Source organism: Dasypus novemcinctus, chromosome 20 (assembly GCF_030445035.2).
Source record: "Dasypus novemcinctus isolate mDasNov1 chromosome 20, mDasNov1.1.hap2, whole genome shotgun sequence".
Lineage (NCBI taxonomy): Eukaryota > Metazoa > Chordata > Mammalia > Cingulata > Dasypodidae > Dasypus > Dasypus novemcinctus.
In genome coordinates this window covers 23,889,639-23,912,908 of record NC_080692.1, presented here as the reverse complement: position 1 = coordinate 23,912,908, position 23,270 = coordinate 23,889,639, and the positions used below count along the sequence as shown (strand labels likewise).

Here is a 23,270-nt window from a genome sequence, read left to right as displayed (position 1 = left end):
TGGAGTTGTCCTGGGTGGTGCTGCAGGGATGGATGCTGGACGTTTTGTGTCCTGCTGTGGTCCACTGGGTGGCCTGGGGGACAGTGTGGACTACAATGTGGACCACTGTCCATGTGGTGCAACAGTGATCCAGAGTATTTGCCAGGTGCAGTGGATGTGCTGTGATGATGGAAGAGGGGATGGGGTGGGGTGGGTGGGGTGGGGGGTATATGGGGACCTCATATTTTTTGAATGTAACATTTAAAAGAAAATAAAGAAAAAAATAAATAAAACATCCTGCGCCCTGGATTCCCCGGCTTTTGCAGTGGGTGATTATGAGTGCAAGTCGGTCTTGGCATTTTAAAAGCCTGCCTTTCTGTTAAGAAAGATACTTCTCTTCTTGGTTTCACTTGGAGGATGAGTTTTCCCACCCTGCGCAACTCCCATTTTACTAATGGAGAAACTGAGACTTACATAGTTAAACAGGTCCGTGCGGGGCCTGATTGTCGAATCCAAGTCCGTCCCCATCCCATGAATGCCTCTGAGTTGGCGGCAGCGGGCATTTTTCTGCCTGCCTCAGGTCCAGCTGCCCTCTGTGAGCTCGCGGCCTTGGACGGGGCCAGGAACCCCAAGTGCCTTGATGTTCTTTGACATTGGTCATTGCCAAGGACTTTAACACAGCCGTTCCTTTAGAGTGTCATTAAATACTTAACCTGATGAATCCACCGTCAAAAGTGATCACTGGGGGGCCCAGTTGGTACTCTCCAGTCCTGCAAGCAGGGTGTTCCCTGTGGATTGTTGCTTCCTGCCGTAAAGGTTTGGGGTCAAATATACACGCCTGGAATTAAATCCGAGGCCCCCGAAATATGGCACTGTCCATTAAGGAGGAGCTGCAGGACCTCCTCAATCTATTTGCAGGCTTGGCCAGTGGACAAAGAGAAAACACGGCACAGCTCTAAAGGGAGAAAATGGCTTTGGTGAGAGGTGCATCAGAAGGTCCTGGACCCTGTGCGATGAAAGACCTGCTGTGTTACGGTGGAATTCCCAGGCACTCCTCACACCAGGCTAATTCTCATAGGGAGAGACTTCAGAGCACCCTTATCTGCTACTCTGCTTGGGACCATGGAACCTGGAGTTTAGTGTGCTCTGAATGGTCTCTGACTATGTGGGATTAAGCATTCATACCGATAGGAAAAGTCTGCAGCATTCTCCACCACCCTCCCATCCTCCCAGGGCCAGCTGATGGAAGGATGTGTGAGCCGGCCCAGGCAGAGCCAAGTGGGCCTCAAGGCCACTGCTGCATCCAGATGAGGTGCCAGAAGCTCCAGCTCCCCTTTCAGGATCTGCCTACTGATCCATCCCCTTTTTTGTGTCCATGTGACCCTCAACCGTGCAGACAGCTTTCTTGGCTCATGCCTATCTATAGCCACAAGCTGTGAAAGGACCAGGGATGTTCTCCTTTCGGCTGAGAGAGTACCATCCTGAGAAAGGGACTTTCTGGAACTTCTCACAGCAGGTCTGGATCTAACCAGGGGCAGGACTCATCTGGGTCCAAGCTGACCGGGTCATACTGGCTTCTTTGGAGCTTTTTTAGTTTTTTCTCTCCAGGGCGGTGGCAGAGAGGTTTCCCCTGGACATGTGGCTTAGAGAGGAATTCACTCTGGGGGCTTGGAGCCTGTGTGGCTGGCGGTGACGTCCCACAGCCCTCAAGGGAGGCCCTGGCAGTATCTCTTGACGCAAGCTGGCCTCCCTTTGGGCCACAAATGATGTCACTGGGACAGCCAGGCACTGGTGAGCCCAGGGCTCACGCTCAGGAGAGGGGATAAAACCCAGGGTGAAGAACACGATGAGGGGCCAGAGGAGATGTAATACAACAGTGAGGGTCGCGGAGGAGCCACCTCCCTGGAACCAGCAGCCGAGCTGCTGACTTAAACCCTCCTGAGCCCATTGTGCCCTGGGGGGCCCTTGTGCTGTCTGGGTTTCCTCATTTGCAAATGAGAACTTGGTGGATACAGTTTGCTCCATCAGAGCCTTTGCAGTTTCTGGTTTTATTTTCCAGTTGTTGGGAGACAAGACAACAAATGTCTACCCTCGCTAAGTAGGAATGCCACCTCACTTTTAGTATCATGGCTTTAAACATGCTTGTGTGGAAAGGATGGCTTCCTCTAAGGCTGATGTACAACTGCATGTCCAGAATATGTGATTAGAGTTGGTTCTCATTGATAAAATTCCTTGTAAACTCTGTGATGTGGGAAGAGATGTATGTGGAAGGAGAACGCAGAACCTGGCAGGGAAGCAGTCATATCATAATCTACCCTTTATAGACATGTAATTTGATTTTGTGCCAGTATCTATTTGGCAGGGATCTCTAGAACATGTCTAACTGATGGCCCGTTATTAAATTTATTTAGGAGCTTGCTGGCCAGTGTTTGAAACTGAAATTCTGGGAGATGTGGTTTGCCCCTGGGATTGGATGTGGTTTTGTCTGTGAGACAGTTGCTGTGAAAACATCACAGGGTGGCATCACCTCGTGTGCTGGATGCAGCGTTTCCTTGTCATCCAGTCAAATATGTTCCACTCAGGTGTCTGCTCCCACCCCTCCAGTGAACCCTGTCTTTTTGAGGTTATTGGTGACCTTCAAGTCGTGGGATCATCTGACCAGTTCTCCATTCTCATCCCACCAGTTGCGTTGGACACATCTGGTCATTTTCTTCCCTTGCCTCCCAGGACACTGTGCCCTTCTGGATCTCTCCCCCGACCCCTGCCTGCTCCTTCTGTCTTCTTTGCTGGTTCTTCATCATCTCCCTGCCTCTAAGCATTGGAGCAGCCCAGGGCCCAGGCACCTGACCTCCTCATGTCCTACCCTCTCCTCCTTGGCGATTGCTTCCAAAGACTAGTGACTTAAAAATCATCTCTTCTTTGATAACATCCCCATGTCCACCTCCAGAATGGTTTCCCCTTTGAACTCCAGACTTTCTGATCCAGCTGCTTGCCCAATATCTCCACGCAGATTCCTGCTGGGCATCTCAAATAAGCATACCCCGAACCGAACTCTAGGTTGCACCCCTCCTTTTCTTCCCAGAGGTCTTCCCCATCTCAATAAATGCAAGGGCCATCCACTTACTCAGGCCAGGTTCTCATTTCGCTCACCCCACAGCCAATCCAATAGTAAGTCCTGCTGATTCTCCCTTTAAACTTGAGACAGCCTCACCCACTTCAACTACCCCTCCTTCTCACGATTTCTCCCACTTGCATCTTGGTTCTAGCCACCATCATCATTTGCCCCGGCTGTTACCCTCATCTCCCTGTTGTCACCTAGCACTCCATCTATTCTCCTCCAATCTCAGGCAGGCTGTTTCTCCCCTCTGCTGAAAGCCTTCCAATGGCTTCCTTCAGAGTGAAGTCCAGAATTTTAGCATATACAAGCCCCTGAATGATCTGACATTCCAGTAATCTCTGACCACTTTCCTGCTCTTCCTAAGACATACCCCATGTACTTGCCTCAGGACCTTTGCACAGAACACTGCCCTTCTGCCTGGAACACGTATCCCTTTACTCCTCTCATGGTTCTCTCCCTCATTTCTTTCAGGTCTAAGCCCAAATGCCACATTCTCAGGGCAGTCTTCCCTGATCACCCTATCTAAAATAGCTCCCCACCCTCCTCCTTCACCTTCACCCTCTTACCTTGATTTCTTTTTCTACATGGCATTTCTAAGTCTTCTGTGTTTATTTGGTTAATATTTGTCTCCTCATACCAGGATGTAGGCTCCATGATGGCAATGACTTTTTGTTCACTGATATATCTGGTGTCTCAACACTGTCTGGCACAAAGTAGTTGCACAATAAATGCTTGTTCAGTCATGAATGAATGAATGCTGGGGCTCATTTTGCTGGACTAGACAAGCAGGGGAACAAAGAAGGAAGAATTTCGTTTATTAGGTCTAGAATTGCTCTGGAGTATGAAGAAGGCTACTTTTATTATTTGAGGAAGGAGAAGCCAGTCTCTGTAGCCTACTGCCTTTGGACATCTCCTTGTAGGTGTCTCAGGAGAATTTTCCTAGAAGCTGGGAATGAAATTTTGACTTGGTAGAAGGGACAAGGTAAGGTGAACAGTAGTCCCCTGTACCTCTAACCTGTTTCCCTGTTTTTCTTGTTCAGCTGCTTTACCAAGAATGGGCGCGCTATGGAGTGTTTTACAAGTTTCAACCTATTAACCTCATCAGGTAAGAAGTGGGAGAATCCACAGATGTAAATCTGGAGACCCTCTTGGCAGTTTACTCCCTTGGTCCCTGGTGGTCTGATGGTCAAGCAGAGGAGTCTGCTTTTCTAGCTCGTGTGAGCCTCCGCGCCCTGTCTCACGAGTGGGAAGCAGCTGGGGCACTGGGAAGGTGAATGGAGCCTGTGTGGGTGGCAGACCACAGAGACGGCGCTCCTGTGGCTTCTGACTGGAAGTCTTCAGCTCCGTGTTCTCTCCCTGCCTGCTCTTGGAGAGGGAGGAGGAGCTGTCTCTTGAGTGGAGCGGCCTTTCTTTCTCTTTTCTTCTGAACATGTCTGGTTGTCCTAGAAAAGGGCCTGGGGGATGTGGTTTCTGGGGTTTTGCCCCAGGTGGCCACAGCGTTGGCCAAGGGAAGGGAAAGCCCTGGCAACCTCGTGGGCAGCGAGCTGGCTGGCCCAAGAGGGGATGCTGGCTTTTCATGGCTTTGCTGGCTTTTCTGAATCGGATAGGAGGCGAGAATGGCTCCTGGTATTCTTCTCCCCCAAGCTGCTCCTAAAAGGAAGTCCATCTGCCTGGAAGCTTGAGGATTTCCCCAGAATACTGGTGAAAGCTCCTTCTAAAGATTGCCCTGGGATGCTGTAGGTCTGACTACTGAAAACAACACCACGCCAATCCCGAGAGGCTCCTACAGCCCCGCTGCCTTCCGGCTGGAATCTGGAGGCCGCTCTGAGCGCTGGGAGCAGCCTGGGCTGAGAGCATGGAGACCTGGGTTCTAGTCCATGGCCCACCCAGCGCTGTTGTCCTTGGGCCAGGCCCGCTCGCTGCTTGGTTTCCCCGAATGGGGCAGCTGAAGTAGGGGTCTATGAGGTAGTAGGGTAGAGCGTGCTCATATGGAAAATTGGGGGGATTGGGACTTGCAGGGGGCTGCCCCGGGCCTGACACCAAGGACCTGCTGCCACAGTCACGAGTGGCTCTCCTAAGAGCTGATTACGCCGCCTGCAGATACAGAGAGAGCTCCTGGCCGGTGGCCCTGGGCTGGGATTGTGAGAGGGGCAACAGCCAGAAGGTCTGAGTCCAGAGGGAGGCTTTCCAGCTTCTTCTTGGAAAAAGAAAGCGGCGCTGGGGCCAGAGCTCGGGCAGGTTCACATCCTCCCCAGACGTGCCGGGTCCTCCCAGGGAACGGGAGCTGGGGTGGCTGTCCCCTACGGCAGGTGTTTGCTCGGCTGAAGACTCGCCACCGAAGCACTTGGGTCGGGGAGCAGAGGCATGGGTGCCCGTGACTAAGGGTCCCTTGACCCGGGACCCCCCACTTCTCTGCTGCCTCCTGGGAGGCACATGCCACCTAGACCGTTCTCCGGGCCACACCAAAGCTGCTTCCTCTGTTCTTGGTGGGCTTTGATCTTTCTCCCTGGATCTCAAGTGGCCACCCACTCTGTCGCCTGTTTTCTCCAACTGCCCTTTCATTTTTAAAAGTAGGATGAAAAAATAAAAAAGACTCTCCTACCCGAGAACCCCCTCTCTTCCCCAGAGGCCACAGGGGACTCGCCGCCAGCTAAGTGGGAAGTGGCCCGGGTATGCACTCTTATGGCCAGGCCACCAAAGCAGCCTCACCTGCAGGGAAGAACCGCCTTTGGAGCAGAGTCCTGCCCTGGGGCCTGATGCTTCCTGAGGCTGGGGAGCTCAGCTCTGTCTAGACAGGGCACGGCCTGCCGCTGCAGGCTGTCCCCCTCACTGCAGGCTGTCCCCCGTCCTCACAGTCAGCATGGCCTGGCTCGGAGCACCTGTGGCCCCTGGGCAAGGCTGGCCGGGAGGGAGGTGCAGCCTGGGCCCCACGTGTCTCTTGCACAGGCTGGAGGGGAAGGACCTGGGTGTGTGTGGGGGGCTGTTGATGGGTTTTTGCTTGTGCAGTGGCATAAGGAGTCCTCTGACCTCCAGATGCTGCTGGAAAGAGAAGTCACTGCAGTGGGAGCATGGAAGGATGGCGGGAAAGAGGGACGGGGCAGGGCATTGGGGCAGAGGCAGGGAAGCTGAGGAGGGGCCTGGAAGACTCATAAGGAGACCAGCGGGGGAGGGTGTGGGGGGAGGACAGCTCATCAGACACTCAGGGGGCCCCCCCGGAGCTCCTCATGTCCCCCTTTCTCCCCCAGTGGCTCCCCTCTTGGTTTCTCGGATCCTGCCAAAGCTTTCTCCTTCCTGGGCTCCTTCATCGCCCACTCGGGGCCTCAGGGATCCTGGCTGCCTCCCCCACGTCCCGCTCCCCAGCCTGACACCAAGTCCTCCCGGCAGCACTGCTGCCACTCCTCTGCCTTTCCTGCCACCGCCTGTGGGGACAACATCTCCCCTGTGGGCCCCGCCACCGCCCCCCATCCCGAGCCATCACTGCCCTCCCCCCAACTGTGGTGGTTTCGCTCTCCGCCCCTTTTGTCTGTGCAGTTCACCCTCCGCCTGCCTCAAGTAGAGGCTGCACCCCGAGGCCTGTTGAGAGATGGACAGAAGCGGGGGAGCCTCACACAAGCGGAAGCTGACAAGCCACGCACAGGCCTGGCCCAGAGGTTTCCCACGCTTTTCCTGGGGCGCTCAACTCCTCCTCAGCCCTGAGCTTCCGCCCTAGGCCGCGCTCCTTCCCCCACCCCCTTTGGAGCTTTCAACAACCCTCCTCCATTGAGCAGCTGAGGGCTCGTGGGGGTGAGACACCCATTTGCATTCGGGGACCAGCCGTCCTTCTCCTGCAGGCCCTAAAGGCTCAACTTCAGGCGCGGCGTTTGAGGCTCCTTGGGCAGATGTTGAACGTGGGCAGAGGGGAGGCAGGACGCGCGCCCGGCCTGCACCGGCTGCACCGCCCTTTCTGGCCAGCAGGCTGCGCTGTGGGACCACCGATGATCCCACGCGGCCCTTCGCCCCCTCGGCTCCTGCCTCTGCTCTGGAAACCTGGGGGCCTGCGGGCGCAGCAGAGTGTGTGTGTGAGCGGAGCCTGAAAAGACCCGGGGAGGACCCTCCAAGTTCAATCTGGGAACTTCTAGCCGGCAGCTCGTGTGTCCTGGCAGAAACACGGGGTGGGGGAGGGAAGTGGCCCTTCTAGCCCCTGACTCCTCTTCGGCAGCCATGAGAGGGTCCCCACAGCAAGTCGCGTGCACCTGCCCACGTGCTGTGGCCTGACAGTGCTCAGGAGCCCAGGATGGAATCGGCCTCTATTCTGGGGGTCCCTGGGGCCTGGGGCCTTTGGGATTTGTGCCGGCCTGACCCAATATTAGGCAGGGCCAGGACCTGGTTTTCACTTCAGTTAACATCTGCTGGCAGGCCGGTTTCCTTAGTTTTGATATGAATGAGACAAAACAATAGGCTCTAAACGTCATCTGAGTTTGATTTAGCTCCTGACTGTATGTTACTGAAGCTGATATACCAAACTTTTAAAAAAAATTTTCTAAGTGTCTGCCAGTGCCTTTCTGTGACAGCAGAAGGGCCCAGAAATCTACCAGGACCTAGGACTGCAACCTTGAGGAATGCATCAAGGGGATAGCCCACTTGCTATACTACATGGCAGTTATACTCTGGAGAGGGGTAGATGGCCCTTCTTCATTTCCATCTCTTTCAGGGACACCCGCTGCACAAGGGAAGTTTCCTGCACCTAAAGTCAGGCCCCGGGCACAAAGCCCATGCATGGGGCAGCTCTGGAATTCTCTTAGAAATTTCCTGTCTTAAGCCTTGAGATAGGGAGCAGCTTCCACGATGGTCCGAGAACGGTGTCTGTGTGGCCGTACCATCTAAGGAGACCGTGGGCTTAGGCTGAGTGACTTGTCCTGGTGGCCAGTTGACATGAGGCCCCGACCTTGCCACACACCCCGTCATCTTAGACTCCCAGCCCTCTCCAGCCCACCCAGCAGCCTGGCGTCACAGGACCCTTCCTTCTCTCCTCCCACCAGAAGGCAGAGATCTCTGTCCTTCCCAGTGTTCTCCAGGAATGCACGGGCAGGCTGTGCCATTTGATCCGGTCCTCCATGTCGCTGGGTCCCACTTCCACCTTCCTGAAATGTGACCCTTCAGATTCCTCCAGGAGGGAGACAGAGGAGGCCAGATTCTTTCTTAGGAGCCTTCTCAGCAGGCCAGGCTTAGGAAGGACGGGCCACAGCTGGTTTGGGGGAGGGGAGGGAGAGAGGGAAATGTTGATGAGCCCATGATTAATTATTTCCTGAGCCCCACTGCCTTCTCTGTGATGCTTCACTGGGATTTACAAAGGCAATTGAGCTCAATGCAATAAACATTTACTGATGCCTACAACGAGCAAGGCTCTGTGCTTGGCAATATGGAGAGGCAAAAATGAATCAGGTAGAGTTTGTGCTGTTAAGGATGGAACAGTTAGAGAGATCACAGATAGGTACAAGGTAGGACAAAGTGAGGGCTAGAAGAGCTGTAAGTACAAATGGAACAATATGGGACAGTGGGTGAAAAGAGAGTGCTTGCTCTTAGCAACATAAGGGAAGACTTCATGGAAGAGGTCCATCTGAATTAGAAATGATGCTTTCTGAAGGACAGAGGTTAAAGGTCTTAAAGGTATCTTCATATCCTTCCTGGACTGCCATGTGTACGGATGTATTGTTCAGTCTGGTATTGATATCAGGCTGAGAATTACATTCACTCAAAGCCAGATCCTTCCTTACTGTTGATTGGGACAGGAGAGATCAAGAACTTGGCCTGCATGAGTCATCTAAAAGGATTCTGTGCCCACCTGGCCAAGGCTCTGCCCTGAATGTTCGTGGGGAATCCAGGAGAAGAGGGAAGTGTGGTTGGACCCAAGAATGAAGGTAAAGCAGAGAAGTATGGGCCCTGTGCCTTGATATTTGCACAGGCTCAGCATTTCAGGTATTGGATCTAGCTGGGAAACATTATTTTTTCCAGGTTGGAAAGAAATAATATTTCACAGGCCTGAAGGATATATATTTTTAACCTCTTAGAGTGTGAGAGCAGAGTAGGAAAGCAGGCTGTAGCTGATCAAGACAGAGCTGCAATGAGGGTGATCATGCTCTCTGCTTTAATGTTCTGTTTTATAGATCAGGAACTAAGTCAGGCTGTTAATTAAACCTAGTTGTACAAAGCCTCTTTCTCCCATTCTCCACCAAAGTGCCGCTTCCCTCTGGTTTGCAGCCCCTTCCAAGTGGAGGTGGTTGGTCTTGTGGTTGGCAAGTCTGGGTATGGTGGTCTCAGCTCTGGTTCAAGGCTGCAGCCAAAGACCATCTCGGTTTTCTGAGGGTGGTCTCCCAAACCTCAGAACAGCCCTCCATGGATGATGCTCCTGTTTCAGATAAATTTTCTTATCTTCCTTCCTGTATTCTCAGCCATTTGGTGCAGATGGTGGATCTAAGAGGCTACATATGTTCCCCGTGGCCTCCCAGCTTTCCATGGACAGCAGTGGGGAAGGAAGGCGCTGTCTGACTCAGCAGCTCATTGCCTCTATGATCCCTGATACTATTCTGAAAAAACATAATGAATTATCGACTTTGGGTCCCCTTGGCCTAAAGTGCAATAAACTTTCAATTAACCTAGAACCCCTGAGGAAAAAAATGATGGCATCGTAGTGGTGGAACGAAGCTTAGAGGTCAGCCAGTCCAGCAGTGACATCCAGAATGAAGGGTGGAAAATTCCTCTCACAGCATGTGGATCTATGGATGCCCAGCCTCTGCTTGATTTTCCCTGTGGTAGGGAGCACCCTTTCTCAGGGGCGGCTTGGTTCTCTGTTGGACATATCTAGCCACTAGGAGTTCTTGGAGCCAGAAGGAGAAATCAGCTGATTTCCCTGGAGCTACCCAGAAAAAGAGTGCCCTTTCGTGAAGGACAGCCCTTTAACCCTTTGAAAATAACTGTTGTGTCGGAGAAATGGAGATGAATGAAGCATCACCCCACTCTCCTGGAGCTTAAGTTCAAAGTGAAATCTCCAAGTCCGTAGATGACCACTGAAATTTTCTGGGAAATGCAGGATAAACTGATAGAGAAAAATGTACAAAGAGTAAACAGTAGGTATATAGAAAAAAAGTCTATGGAAAAGACCATGGGGAAATAGTTCCCTCAACTAGTTGTCTGTGACCATGGGCTCAAGGCTAGCAGCTGTTCCTCAGACAAAGATTGTTGTGGTAACTGTAACTCTTTCTAGAAACATCCACATGATGTGTTGCAATACCCACAGACCCTGGAAATTCTCTGAAAACATTTTGTAAGCCAAACTAGGGTCACATACTCTGAGTGATTTTATCTCATCAAGGCAAATTCTCACGTGTTCAACTCAGGTGATCACACCTAAAGAAAAAAACTCAACCAGGCTGGAAATATTGCAGGGAAGGAAAAGTGATGTGATCAAAGATTTGGAGAGGCAAACACAAGCAGACAGACTTAAGTACAAACTCCCTACTGTAGAAAGAAAATGGAGGAGTGAGATCAACATGTATTAAGCTAAAAGATGGGTAGAATGACCTTGATGTGCTTATCAAATTCTGAAGTATTTATCTAGGGACATTTCTTTAGACTAAGAATAGTGGGTTGAATCAGCTTTGTTTCCAGTTGATGCCACGTTGGGGGAAGCCATTTTTCTCTCTCTGCCTCAAGTTTCCCCAGCTATAAAATAGTGATCATAACACCTGTTCTGCATGCCGCAGGATATTGTTGTGAAGGTTATGATAACGTGTGGCACAAAGACTGGAATAGTAGGACATACACCTGGTTAAGTAAAGCTATTATTTATCTGCTCCCTGAGGAAAAATTATATTTGTTGGACTAGCCAGATTTTATAGAATTCTTCAATGTAAGAGTTTTGAGAAATATTGTCATAGGACTTTGTTTTTTATTGTGAATCAATGCACTGTAGCTCTGAACTTCACATGGATTTCTAGCTTCACAGCACACTGACCAGAAAGTATTATTATCTCTAGTTTACAAATGAGAATACTGAGTTTGGTAAGGAAAGAGCTACCCCAAGGCCATAGCACAGAGCTCGCTTATCTGGGATTCAACTGAGCCCTTTCTGACTCCAGAAGCTGCTCTTTCAATTGTACCACGTGGCAGAAGGTGACACAGAGCTCAGTCCAGATGGTTATCAGGCGAGAGCGGGTTTACAGCTATCTGGTGTTAATCCCTTCAACTACTGTCTGTCTCAGAGGGAAAACTGGTACAACCTGCTGTTAAGAGGGCACACGTGCCATAGCCAACCCCTGCTGGATGATGGGATCATCAATGGGAACATCCCACTCTGTTCTTTGCAAGGAATAATGTGTTGCCCTCAGGGCCTGTTGAGCTGGATAGAGTTGCTTGTGCTTTTAAGTGACCCCAGAATGCCACATTTTCTTATTTCTTTTTTCTATTTTTTATAATCTTTTGTTTTTCTGACTCCTTCCATGTCAGATTGTCAGCTAATATTTTCGTCAATGGAGTAGCTGCTTCTTCCGACTCTAAGTTGCTGTTTTGTCTTGGCTGTAGGTTGAGCAACCAGACACCCAAGCAAGTTAGCGTTGTGTGCAATGTGAGGTGCTTCCTTAGAGTTTTGGCAAATTGTTTTGTAAAATTGTGCCTGAGTCTGGCTCCTGTTAGGTGTGCGATTTTTAGAGGGTCTCCCTTCCTAATGGAAATGCCTTCTTTTGCTTCCTGGGGCAAGTTAAATGATGTGTTGGAAGTCCAAGTGGCCTTGGATGTGGCCCTAGAGTGCAACTGAAACACCAGCCTTCCTGCACTGTGAAGAGCTGCACTTTGCTCGCCTTGTTCTTTTTGGGAGGTCACTAGAAACCTGGTGACTTGCTGGTGCCCAACAGACTTGGTGGCTTACTACAGAAATTTATTCTCTCCCAGCTCTGGAGCCCAGGAGTTCAGGGTCACAATGTTGGCAGGGCCTTGCTCCCCCTGAAGGCTCTGGGGAAGGACGCTCCCTGGCCTCTTTCAGCTTCTGGCGGGTGTTGGCAATCCTTGGCATTCCTTGACTTGAAGATGTGTCACTCGAATCTCTGCCTCTGTCTTCACATGGCCTTTTCCCCTGCATGTTCAAATTCAGGTCCAATTTTCCCCCTTTTCTTGAGCACACTGGTCATAATGGATTTGGGGCCCACCTAAATCCAGTACGATCTCATATTAACTCATTACATCTGCAAAGACCCTATTTCCAAATGTCAGGTTGACAGGTTCTGGGTGGACATGAATTTTGGGGGATGCTATTTAACCCAGGACACCCAGCCTGTCAAAGATTTTTCTTAAAACAGATCTGAGTCTGTCAACAACACTAGAAGCAATCCCTCTATCTAGGGTCTACTAGATGCAGAACTTTGTACTGGGTATAAAAGAAGAGGAGAGGTGGGAGCTTGTGATGTCCTGGCTGAACATGAGGTAGTAACTGCAGAAAACTAATGCTGTTGGTCACTAGGCTGCACAGTAGCCCCAGTAGATAACTAATGGACACAGCTGTGCGTAGAAGTGTTAGGTGGATGGTTTTGAAGTGCTTAGTAACTGGCTTTAGTGTGGTCGAGTAGAGAAAATGAGACTTAGGGGATAGGTAAGTTTTTTTTAATTTTTAAATTTTTAAAGATTTATTTTTTATTTATTTCTCTCCCCTTCCCCACCCCCACCCCCCAGTTGTCTGCTTTGAGGGTACTTCTGTGTCTGCTTGTATTCTTGTCAGTGGTACCTGGAATCTGTGTTTCTTTTTGTTGCGCCATCTTGCTACAGTAGCTCTCCGTGTGTGTGGCGCCACGCCTGGGCAGGCTGCACTTTTTTTGTGCTGGGTGGCTCTCCTTACAGGGCACACTCCTTGTGCGTGGGGCTCCCCTAGGCGGGGGTCACCCCTGTGTGGCACGGCACTTCTTGCGTGCATCAACATTGCGCCTGGGCCAGCTCGTCACACGGGTCAGGAGGCCCTGGGTTTGAACCTTGGACCTCCCATGTGGTAGGCGGAGGCCCTATCTGTTGGGCCAAATGCGCTTCCCGATAGGTAAGTTTTGAGGAGAAAACAAGAGTTTTGAAAGAGGGAAGAAATGTGGTTGGGAGATTGAGAAGGTTCACATTGAAACATTCTTGGTCAGGAGATGCTGGAAAAGGAGAGACAAAAGAAGAGGCTGAGGGAAGTGCGTGGAGGGAAGTTCTTTTCCATGTGGGAGAAGAAAACTTAGACCCTGGCAAAATAGAAACTGAAGAACCACTGTGCCCCCAGCCATGGGTGATGGCAGCCCCTCGAGACTCATTCTTCACTCCCCCTCTTTCCCAGAGAATCTCTGGACAAGTCATTCAGCACTTTTGACCCACTGCAGTTCCTCTCCCTGATGTAGAGAGAAGGATCTCTGCATCTTCTCAAAACGTCTAGGCTGTATGATGGCAGGTGCCTACCTGTCTATAAGAATCAAAGACCTCGGTAGATCTGAGGGTCTGATTTTGCCCAGAAGCAGGGTGAGGAATAACATCTGGGTGTTACTAGGGATGCAGCCCAACTGTTTGATCCCACAAGCCACGTGTCTCTGGAACCCCCGAGCTCCCCATTCCTGCTAATGCTCTTCTCTTGAGGGACGTTCTCCACCCACACCACATGGGTATGTAACCAGTATAAACAGAAAACGTCTTAACACATTGAATAACATCGGCGGAACACACGTTACAACAACCGCAAGATAGCTAAATTTAATTAGCCCGGCACGCCCAGGCTTTTCGCACAGGCGCATGCCTCTGTTTTAGAAATGGAAAACCGCGGCATTTTGTGGGTCTGGAAGACACAGACGTAAGCAAGTGGGGAAATAGACCTTCAGGGTCCTTGCCTGGGAGACTGCTGTTCTATAGGACCTTCCTTGGGATGATCTCAAGGTACTCAAAGATGTGGGTCATTGAGTATCTGCCAGGAGCTTTCTGCCCCTGGCACATCGGTGGGCTCAGACCTGGAGAGGTTGTGGCACTCAGCCTGAAGGACAGGCTCAGGGACCCTCGTTGAAGGTTCAGGCTTCAGAGTGACTGACTTGGCCTGGTTGGTTTCTTTCACAGAATCCATAGTTGACTGAACACGGTCAGGAGAGGCACAGAGGGAATTGGAGGACTGGGCTTTGAACTTTTCATTTGGGCATTTTAGTCTCGAGGAAGGGAAGGGCAGTGGCTTGGTTTCCAGCTGTTAGCAAGTCCTATAAAATGGCAACAGTTCCTTAGGCTGTAGCCTTTGGGCTGGAAGGCAAACTGTTCAGAGAGAGAAGCAGGTCAGCCATTTACTAAGGGCATCTCTTTGCCCCACTCAGGGGCACTCATTCTCCTGAATGCCACACCTGATGCCTCATTCTTCCTGCTGTTTCTCATTCTCCAGTGGGGTATTCCGCTTGTCATGCTCTATTTCCCCTTCCTGTGAAACCACATTCCCTTTTGGATATACTGTCCTTTCTCTGAGGATATGACTTCTGTGGATAGTAGACAAAGCCTTCTGATGATCCAGCAGCCAGGCAGAAGCATGTAGAAGCAGAAGAAATAGATGGCAGAGCCCCCAAACTCAGACCTTTCACCTTCCAGTTGGAAAGAAGATTCAAAACATTGGGAAAAAGACTGAAGAGACATATTTATTGAGCACCTTCTCTGTGCCAGATAGTATTTTAGGTGCTGGAGTTGAAGTGGTGAACTCAATAGACATGGATAACCTTGGATGATCATGTAATTTATCATCTAACCGGGGGCACTTTTGATAATGAAAATGAGCACTGTTAATAATTATGAAGAGTATACTAGTCAGCTATTTTCACAATAATGCTGCATAACAAACCACCCCAAAGTCACTGTTTTACAACCACTATCCTTTATCTTTCACAATTATGTGTCTGGGTTTATAAGAGAGAGATCTGCTTCAGGCTGAGGGCAGGCTGGACTTGTGTCCAGTTCTCCACCGGTCTCCACCTTCTCCATGGATCAGCAGCTACCAGGGCACGTTCCTTACAAGAACCCAAGAAAAGGCATGGAAACATACAACGTCTTTCAAAGCATCTGCATACATCACATCCGCTAATATTCTATTGGTCAAAGTAAGTTGCATAGCTGAGCACAGATCCATGGAGCTGAGAAGTATACTCTTTCTCAAGAGGAGAGGAGTTCATATTTATTGAGTAGTAATCCAATATACTACACTGAGAGCACAGATAAAACCAGGACTGTCCCGGGCAAATCTGGACCTGTGGTTCCTGACCTCACAGAGCTTATGATTTAGTAGGGAAGACAGATATAATTAATTGTAAGTTCGACCTGTGTTATAATACAGAAAATGTGGGTGTAATGGGAATATAGACACAAGGAAATCCAACCTAGTTGGAGAAGGCCTCTCTGAAGAAGTGCCATTTAGACTAAGAGCTAGCCAGGCAAAGAGGAGGGATTGATGACAATAGCTAACATGTGGTGCTTACTATGTGCCAGACACTGTTCTAAGCCCTTGGCATTTGCAAACTCATACAAACCTTTCAGGTAGATACTATTATCCTGGTTTTACAGATGAGGAAATTGAGATGCGACACAAAGAAGTAATGGGAGGTCCGTGGTTCAAACCTTGGGCCTCCTTGACCCGTGTGGAGCTGGCCCATGTGCAGTGCTGATGCGTGCAAGGAATGCCGTGCCATGCAGGGGTGTCCCCTGTGTAGGGGAGCCCCACGCGCAAGGAGTGTGCCCTGTAAGGAGAGCTGCCCAGCGTGAAAGAATGTGCAGCCTGCCCAAGAATGGCATTGCACACATGGAGAGCTGACACAAGATGACGCAACAAAAAGAAACACAGATTTCTGGTGCCGCTGATAAGAATAGAAGTGGTCACAGAAGAACACACAGGGAATGGACACAGACAGCAGACACTCTGGGGGTGGGGAGGGAAGGAAAAAAATGTATAAGAAAAAGAAACATTAAAAAAAAGTTACGATGTTGCCCAAGGTCCTGCTGTTAAGGAGTAAGAGAGGTGGGATTTGAGTGCCCAAGTCTAGGTCACTGAAGCAGAGCAGATAAATCATTTGCCTCCAAGTCCCACGCCGCACAACTCCAGAGCTCATTATCTTCACCACTTTGCTATATTTTCAGGGAGAAAAACTGTTGGTAGGACGCAAAAGTGGCTTCCTAAAAGGGACCCCCAGGTGGGCGGTGGGGATATTGGCAGAATGTGGTCAGATGTTCAGATGAGACGGTAAAGGGGGCTCTAGAATCTTTTAGGGAAGAACAGAGCTGGTTTCTGAAAGGGGGTGTTGTCGTAGATGATGGGGGTTTAGGAATTTTAGATCTGGGAGGGGTCCTTGAAAGCCACCCAGACTGTTTCCTTCCTTTTATGAAAGAGGACCTGAGATCGTCTAACTAAAGAGGCAGGGGAATGGGAATATTATGTCTGAGGACTCTTCCAAATGAGGGTTAATCTGCACCACGACAACCTGCTGAAATTTAACATGGGCAGCGGCAACCTGAGAGGTAGAGGATATGCAGCAGAGGACTTGGAGGATGATATGCTCTAGGTAGGGCAACTCACAATTACTCCCTTCACCTAAAATGAAGGGTAGAGCAGGTAATCCGTGTCCCCTTCCAGGTTCACGTTTCTATGCTTCTGCAGAGATAGAAGCTGGATCTGGCTGCTGGACTGGTGGAAAGACCCAAGGTCTCACAGGGAGGCTGGGAGGAACAGGGAGGGGACCCAGAGTCTGGACCCCAGACTTGGAAACTACCCATTGGGCTCACCTCTGCCCAGGGTAGCCCCCACCTCTGTATCCCTGGATTTCTCTCTTCCTCTGTCCCATCCTCTCCCCCTTCTTCGACACCCCCATCTCTGTTTTCTTTTCCTCTCTGGCTTTGATCACATCTGGAGCATTTTGTAGAGTTGATGAGTGTGTGTTTTCCTGTTGGGACACATGGTGTATATCAGAGGCACTTAAGAAGCTCTGGACGAGTGGAAAAGTCTGCGTGGCATCTCGGGGACTGCCGGCCGGGAGGGCGGATGAAGCTGCATGGTGGGGGACCTGGCATGAGGAAGGCTCAGAGGCCCAGTACGGGGACTGCTTCTCCAAATGGCTTTGAGTTGTCTGGGTGGAGTTGGTGCAGGGGAAGTGTGTGTGTGCATGTGCATAAAAGGGGATGGACAGGAAGGGCCTCTTTTGCCTTGTGGCCATGGGGTTCTGCCTTCAGAAATTCCCTCTCCTTGGTAACTGGGGGTACATGTTGGCATGTCCATGACATGAACCAGTGGTGTGTTACCTGTATGTGAGCAGTGGGTGAGGAATGTGATGTGGGTGCTCTCTCTGTGAAAGGTGGAGAGCAATTCCTAGTGAGCCAGCTGGCAGGACCAGTGATCAGTGAGGATGGATGAGGTGCAAAGTGGGCTTCCCACAGGCAATGAGTTGGAAACATGCCCAACCCTATGCCCTCTGACCAAAATTCTCTTTTGCTTTCCCCATTAGTCCCCTTGCTCAGTGTTGACCTTTAGTCATGAGGATGGAGTCTGGATAATTCTATGTAGAATCTCCTCCAAGCTTTTGGACTGAGGACTGAGGTTACATTTGCCCTACTTTTTCTTTTCTTTCTCCTTTTCATGGTTGGGGGGTAGGGCCCAGACAACTCTGTTTACCATTCATTTGGAGCCTGACACCTGACAAGGTAGTTCCCGGCTTGTGATGGCCCTCCTTAGGCTTTCTTTTCAGCCCTTCCCATGCTCCCAGGGCCTGAATATTTATCTCAAGACTTCACTGCTATGTTTGTTCCCTCTAAGCCTCTCTGGTCCCCTTGAACTTTCTCCTTTAATAATCCTCAGTCCCTGTCCCTTTTTACTTCCATCCCCTATTCTCACCAGTCCATCCCAGCTGCTCTGTATCTGTACACTCTCAGTGACATCTTCCAGCTTTGGGGACAAGTTACCACCACCTGGGCCTGCTGGTGGAAAGTGATAGGAGGTGTTAGTAGACCCAAGGTTTGGGTGGGGCTGGGGACTGCCCCACAGAATTTAGCCTGGAAGGTTGTTTATGCCTTGCAATTCAGAGAACAGCCCTGTCTATCCATGGCTCAAATTAAACTGTAGATGCTCCTGAACTCAGGGTTAGGAACACAAGCAATTGGTAGGTTGTGGACTTGATGCAACCAACAAACTTGGCAGGAGCGCCTAGTGAGGGGTTGGCCAGCAATGGATTTTTCCATCTGATGTTTTTCCAAGAGGCTTCCTTGACTTGGATTCCAGGGACCAGAGCACCTCTCCTGGGCAGCACATCTGGGGCATCTCCTTGGTTGAGAGGCAGTGAGGGGAAAGAGAAGAGATTTCCTAAACCTTCATCCATGTATCTTGTCCAGCTCAGGGAGGGGATTTAGAAAGAGGCTGGAGAGCTGAGGAATGGAATGGGGACTCACATCAAGAACATCTCCATTTAGGTTCATGTTCTAACAGCTTGAGTAAAGGAGCTCAGTATGGTGCAAAGAGGTCTCGAGTTTGCCAGGCCTGACCCCTCCAGTGGGAGAAGGCACAGTCATTAGCAGGTTGCAAGTAGCTAAGTATGGCTGGAATGAAGAGTATATGTGGGGTGGGGGCTAAGGCAGGAAGGGTAGGCAGGTGCCAGATCACGGCCCAGCCTTAAATACGTAGCTAAAGCTTTATTGAAGGATTTTAAGCAGGAAACTGGTAAGACCAGATTTTCAGAATGTTAAATTTAAGGGTCAGAAGAAGTTCCCCCTGACTCTTTTGCCTAGAAGCATGTCATAGCCAGGGCAAAGCCAGGCCTTGTGGAAATGAGGCATAGACGGGGGGCCTCAAGGGGACGAGAAGGTACCAGGGTAGAAGAAGAAACTTAGCTTCTTGGAGAGGGAAACCCTGGTGAGGAAACTGAGGCTCAGGAAAGAACTCAGTAGTCCAAGGCCACCCAGCTAGTTGGTGGCAGAGCTAGGACCTGTGAGTGAAAGCCAAACAAAGGATGACCTCATGTCTTACTCAAGGGTGGCCCTGTCTTCTCCAGTTTAAGCATTACCAATTACCTGCGGAAATGAGTGGCAGGAATATTTGTGGGAATGTTTATACAAATCTGTGCACAGACTGCAAATTTACCATCACCCTGGCATTTTGCCATGCTACTTTCTAAGAGCTGGGTTTACTTGTTTGAGTTTCATCTCCTTTTGTTCTCTGTTCCTGAGGGTGGAGGTTATAAAGGACAAAGGCAGGATTGGTTGACCAGGGTTGGGGAGAGAGCTGTGTGGCGGGGTCCACTAGCTGGGTGCTTGTTGATGGGAGGCTTACTTACCAGATTTTCAGTTGATGTGCATGTGTGTAAAGATGTTATCTTGAAAGATAACAGAATCAAGATTCAAAGTGTCCTTGACAGAATAGACCTCTGGGCCAAAACCAACAAAGTAAATTTAATAGTGGTAAACGTAAAGTCAGTGAAAACAGCACAGGACAGAGAGACCTGGCTTGGCAGGCATCTGTAGAGTGAGATGGTGGGTAGCAGTGGGTGGACCACAGCTAATCATGAGCTCCCAATATGGTATTGTTGTCAAAACATGAATGCATCTTACACTGAAGTAATGAACTCATGGAGTACAGAGTGTGGTCACTTATGTGTCGCTACCCTAGAACTGTCAGTTCACTATGGAAGGTGGTGCTTAATTCTGGGTACCCCATTTTAAGAGGTACATTGACACCAGAGAAGGTTCATGAATATTGGAAATTGGTGGTCCAAGGGATGATTTTGGCCAGTAGAAATTAAAAAAATATTTTAAAACTATTAAATGTATTTTCAGTTGGAGCCTGTGCTCTCTAGTTCCACACAGCTCCCAACATTCCCTGTTGTTTTATATCCAGTAGCTCACATTTTCAGTATGTACCTTTACCCTACCCATTTAAACTTGTGACCATCAATTTAAAGGATTGGTTTGCAACTCTAGCAGCACATCAGAATCAACTGAGAAACCTTTAAAACAGAGATTCTCTACTTTCATTTCTGGTGATGGTAGAGTAACTGATGCAGAAGTAGGCTTTCTGCCATCAGCAACTAGGAACTTGGTTAAACTACATGAAATAACTCTGTTTTCAGGCATTAGACAATAGGCTGATAATCCCTGAAAGAACAAAGTGAGCCCTATTGTCTGAACAAGTATAGGGTAAAATAGCAAGATGGTAGACTTAAATCTAACCATGTCAATAATTACATTAAATATAAATGGCCTAAACATCAAAAAACTAAGAGGTAGAACCTGTCAGATTAATTTAAAAAGCAGTACTCAATTATATGCTGCCTATGAGAAACGCCCTTTAAATATAAAGGCACAGATAAGTTGAAAGTAAAAGGTTGGGGGAAACAGACGTGGCTCAGCTGATAGAACATCTTCCTACCATATGGAGGGTCCAGGGTTCAAACCCAGGGCCTCCTGACCCATGTGGTGAGTTGGTCCATGAGCAGTGCTGATGTGCACAAGGAGTGCCCTGCCACGCTGGGGTGTCTCGCACGTAGAGGAGCCCCATGCACAAGGCCTGTACCCTGGAAGGAAAGCGGCCCTGCATGAAAAAAGCACAGCCCACCCAGGAGTGGCGCTGCACACATGGAGAGCTGATGCAGCAAGATGATGCAACAAAAACCCAGTGCCTCTGGATAATGTAGCGGCCACAGAAGAACACACAGTGAATGGACACAGAGAGCAGACAAGGAGGGAAGGGGAGAGAAATAAATAAAATAAATCTTAAAAAAAAAAAGTAAAAGGTTGGAAAAAGATGTAAAATCTAAACTCTACTCAAAAGAAAGCTGAAGTGGTTATATTAATATCAAATAGTATGTTTAGGATGAGAAATGTTACCAGAGATATGGATAATATTTATACTGACAAAGGAGACACTTCAATAAGAAGACATAATCCTAAATGTGTATGCATCTAACAACAGAGCTTCAAGATACATTAAGAAAAATTTGAGAAAACAAAGGAGAAATAGACAAATCCATAATTATAGTTGGTGATTTCAATTTTCTCAGTAATTGATAGAACAGATGGACAGTAAGGATATAGAAGACTTGAACAACATTATAAATGAACTTATCCTAGCTGATATTTATTAGGCTAAAGCATCCAAATTGCAGAAAACACATTTTTATGTGCACGTGGATCATTTATCAAGATAGATCATATTCTATCCTATAAAAAAAAGTTCCAATAGCTTTAAAGAATTGAGGTCATATAGATAGTATCGCCTCAGACCACAGTGGAATTAAATTAAAGATCATTTTGCCTCCTGCCCCTACATAGGCAGGATCATACCTCATTCGTGCATTATTAGCTGACCTCAGTTGATTCACTCATGTACAATTCTTTTTGATAGACAATGTCAGCCCCTTAAGTTTTGAAATATGACATTTATTAACTGAACATTTATTGAAAATCATGAAAAAAAAATAGTTCCTATGACCTGCTCATAGGCCTCAGGAAGTCCCAACTTACTTTTATTATACAGCCTCTGACCACGACCTTCATAAAAGGTTTATTGTAGGCAAACTCATCAATTCTAGGGACAGGACTTTGTCATGGAGAGAGAATTCTAGAGACTCAGCTCGACACAGCCTGTTTGGTGTAGGGCATCCTCCCCAAAGATAAAGGGTATAGACTCTCATATGTATTTATAAGCTGCTCATACAAGGGTGGGTGTGTGCCTATACATGACTGGCCAGTCTACATTATTTGTTTTTGTTTTTTTTAAAGATTTATTCATTTTGTATTTATTTCTCTCCCTTCCTGCCCCCACCCCCCAGTTGTCTGCTCTCTGTGTCCATTTGCTGTGTGTTCTTTGGTGTCTGCCTCTATTCTTGTCAGCAGCATGGGAATCTGTCTCTTTTTGTTGCGTCATCTTGCTGTGTCAGCTCTCCGTGTGTGTGGCACCACTCCTGGGCAGGCTGCACTTTCTTTCGCTCTGGGCGGCTCTCCTTATGGGGTGCACTCTTTGTGCATGGGTCTCCCCTATGCAGGCGACACCCCTGCATGGCAGGGCACTCCGTGCGTGCAGCAGCACTGCGCATGGGCCAGCTCCACACGGGTCAAGGAGGTCCTGGGTTTGAACCGCGAACCTCCAATGTGGTAGATGGACGCCCTATCCATTGGGCCAAGTCTGTTTCCCTGAATTATTTGAATACCTTTAGTGTCACCAAATTAGAGCCCTTTTCTAACACTCATTATGCTAGTCAGTAAGTTGCTTCTTTTGCCAATGAAAATCCATTCCCGACTCCCCGCATGCTAATTAACAAAGTTTTGGTTGTTAATAGAGATACGGAGAAGAGGGAAGCTTGTTTCTAATTGGAAGATTAGGGTACCAGCTGACCACCTGGTCCTGTGCCTTCATGCTTGGCATCTGAGTCATAGCTTTACTCAAGAAAGATACATGCTCTCAGACTTCATATACTTTATATGATGCACTTAAAGGTAAATTTGACACCTTATAACATTTTCCTAGACTGCTCTCCCCTTCTTTTAAGGATGTCCAGGACAGGAGGCCCGCTGGCCTTCCTTACAGCCTATTCCAATAGCTCACAAAGTCAAGGTTTCCTTTTCAGCTTTCCAGAACCGATTCCAGGAACATATTTATTCCTGCTTTCAGTACCTCTTCCAGAATGTGCACAGCCCCTACCGCCTGTCCTGCATTGTAACTTTGATTTAAGACTTGCAATTCCTGAGGTCAGAGAGTGGGTTTGGCAGAGTCTCACTCTTGGTGTATTTACAAGCAAAGGATCCTCCTGCAGCCACGTAAATGGCTATTAACTTTGTTTCTGTGGTTGTTGTGCTAATTGTTTTATGCACAGATAATTATTTCCAACTATCGCTTTATTCACGTGTGTCTACTGAAATCAAAGAGTTGGACATGTTAAGAGCTAGTTCGTGCTAATGGAAGGGTCTCCCTTTTCTTCTCTGGGGGCTTTGGCACCTGAGAAATCAGATATTGCTGCTTGGAGGCCACGGCATGTAAAATGAGGAGAGATCTTGGCACTCAGAGTTTTCAAGTGTTCCCTACTCTCTGTGTTGATATTGGTAGTTGCAAGAATTATTTTTTTAAATTTATTATTATTTTGAAATAATTTCAAACTTACAGAAACATTTAAAAAATAATACAATGAACTCCCTATTGTTTGCACTCAGA

The 23,270-nt window shown here is 48.7% G+C and overlaps 1 protein-coding gene across 1 annotated transcript in view; it reads left to right on the top strand.

The window, feature by feature from the left end:
* The window catches only part of ANO2 (anoctamin 2), a 319,432-nt gene that overhangs the window by 100,226 nt on the left and 195,936 nt on the right, over positions 1–23,270 (top strand). Inside the window, exon 8 of the mRNA XM_071210134.1 lies at positions 4,138–4,202. Within this exon, the coding sequence (XP_071066235.1) occupies positions 4,138–4,202 (65 nt within the window). The remainder of the gene's footprint in view (positions 1–4,137; positions 4,203–23,270) is intronic.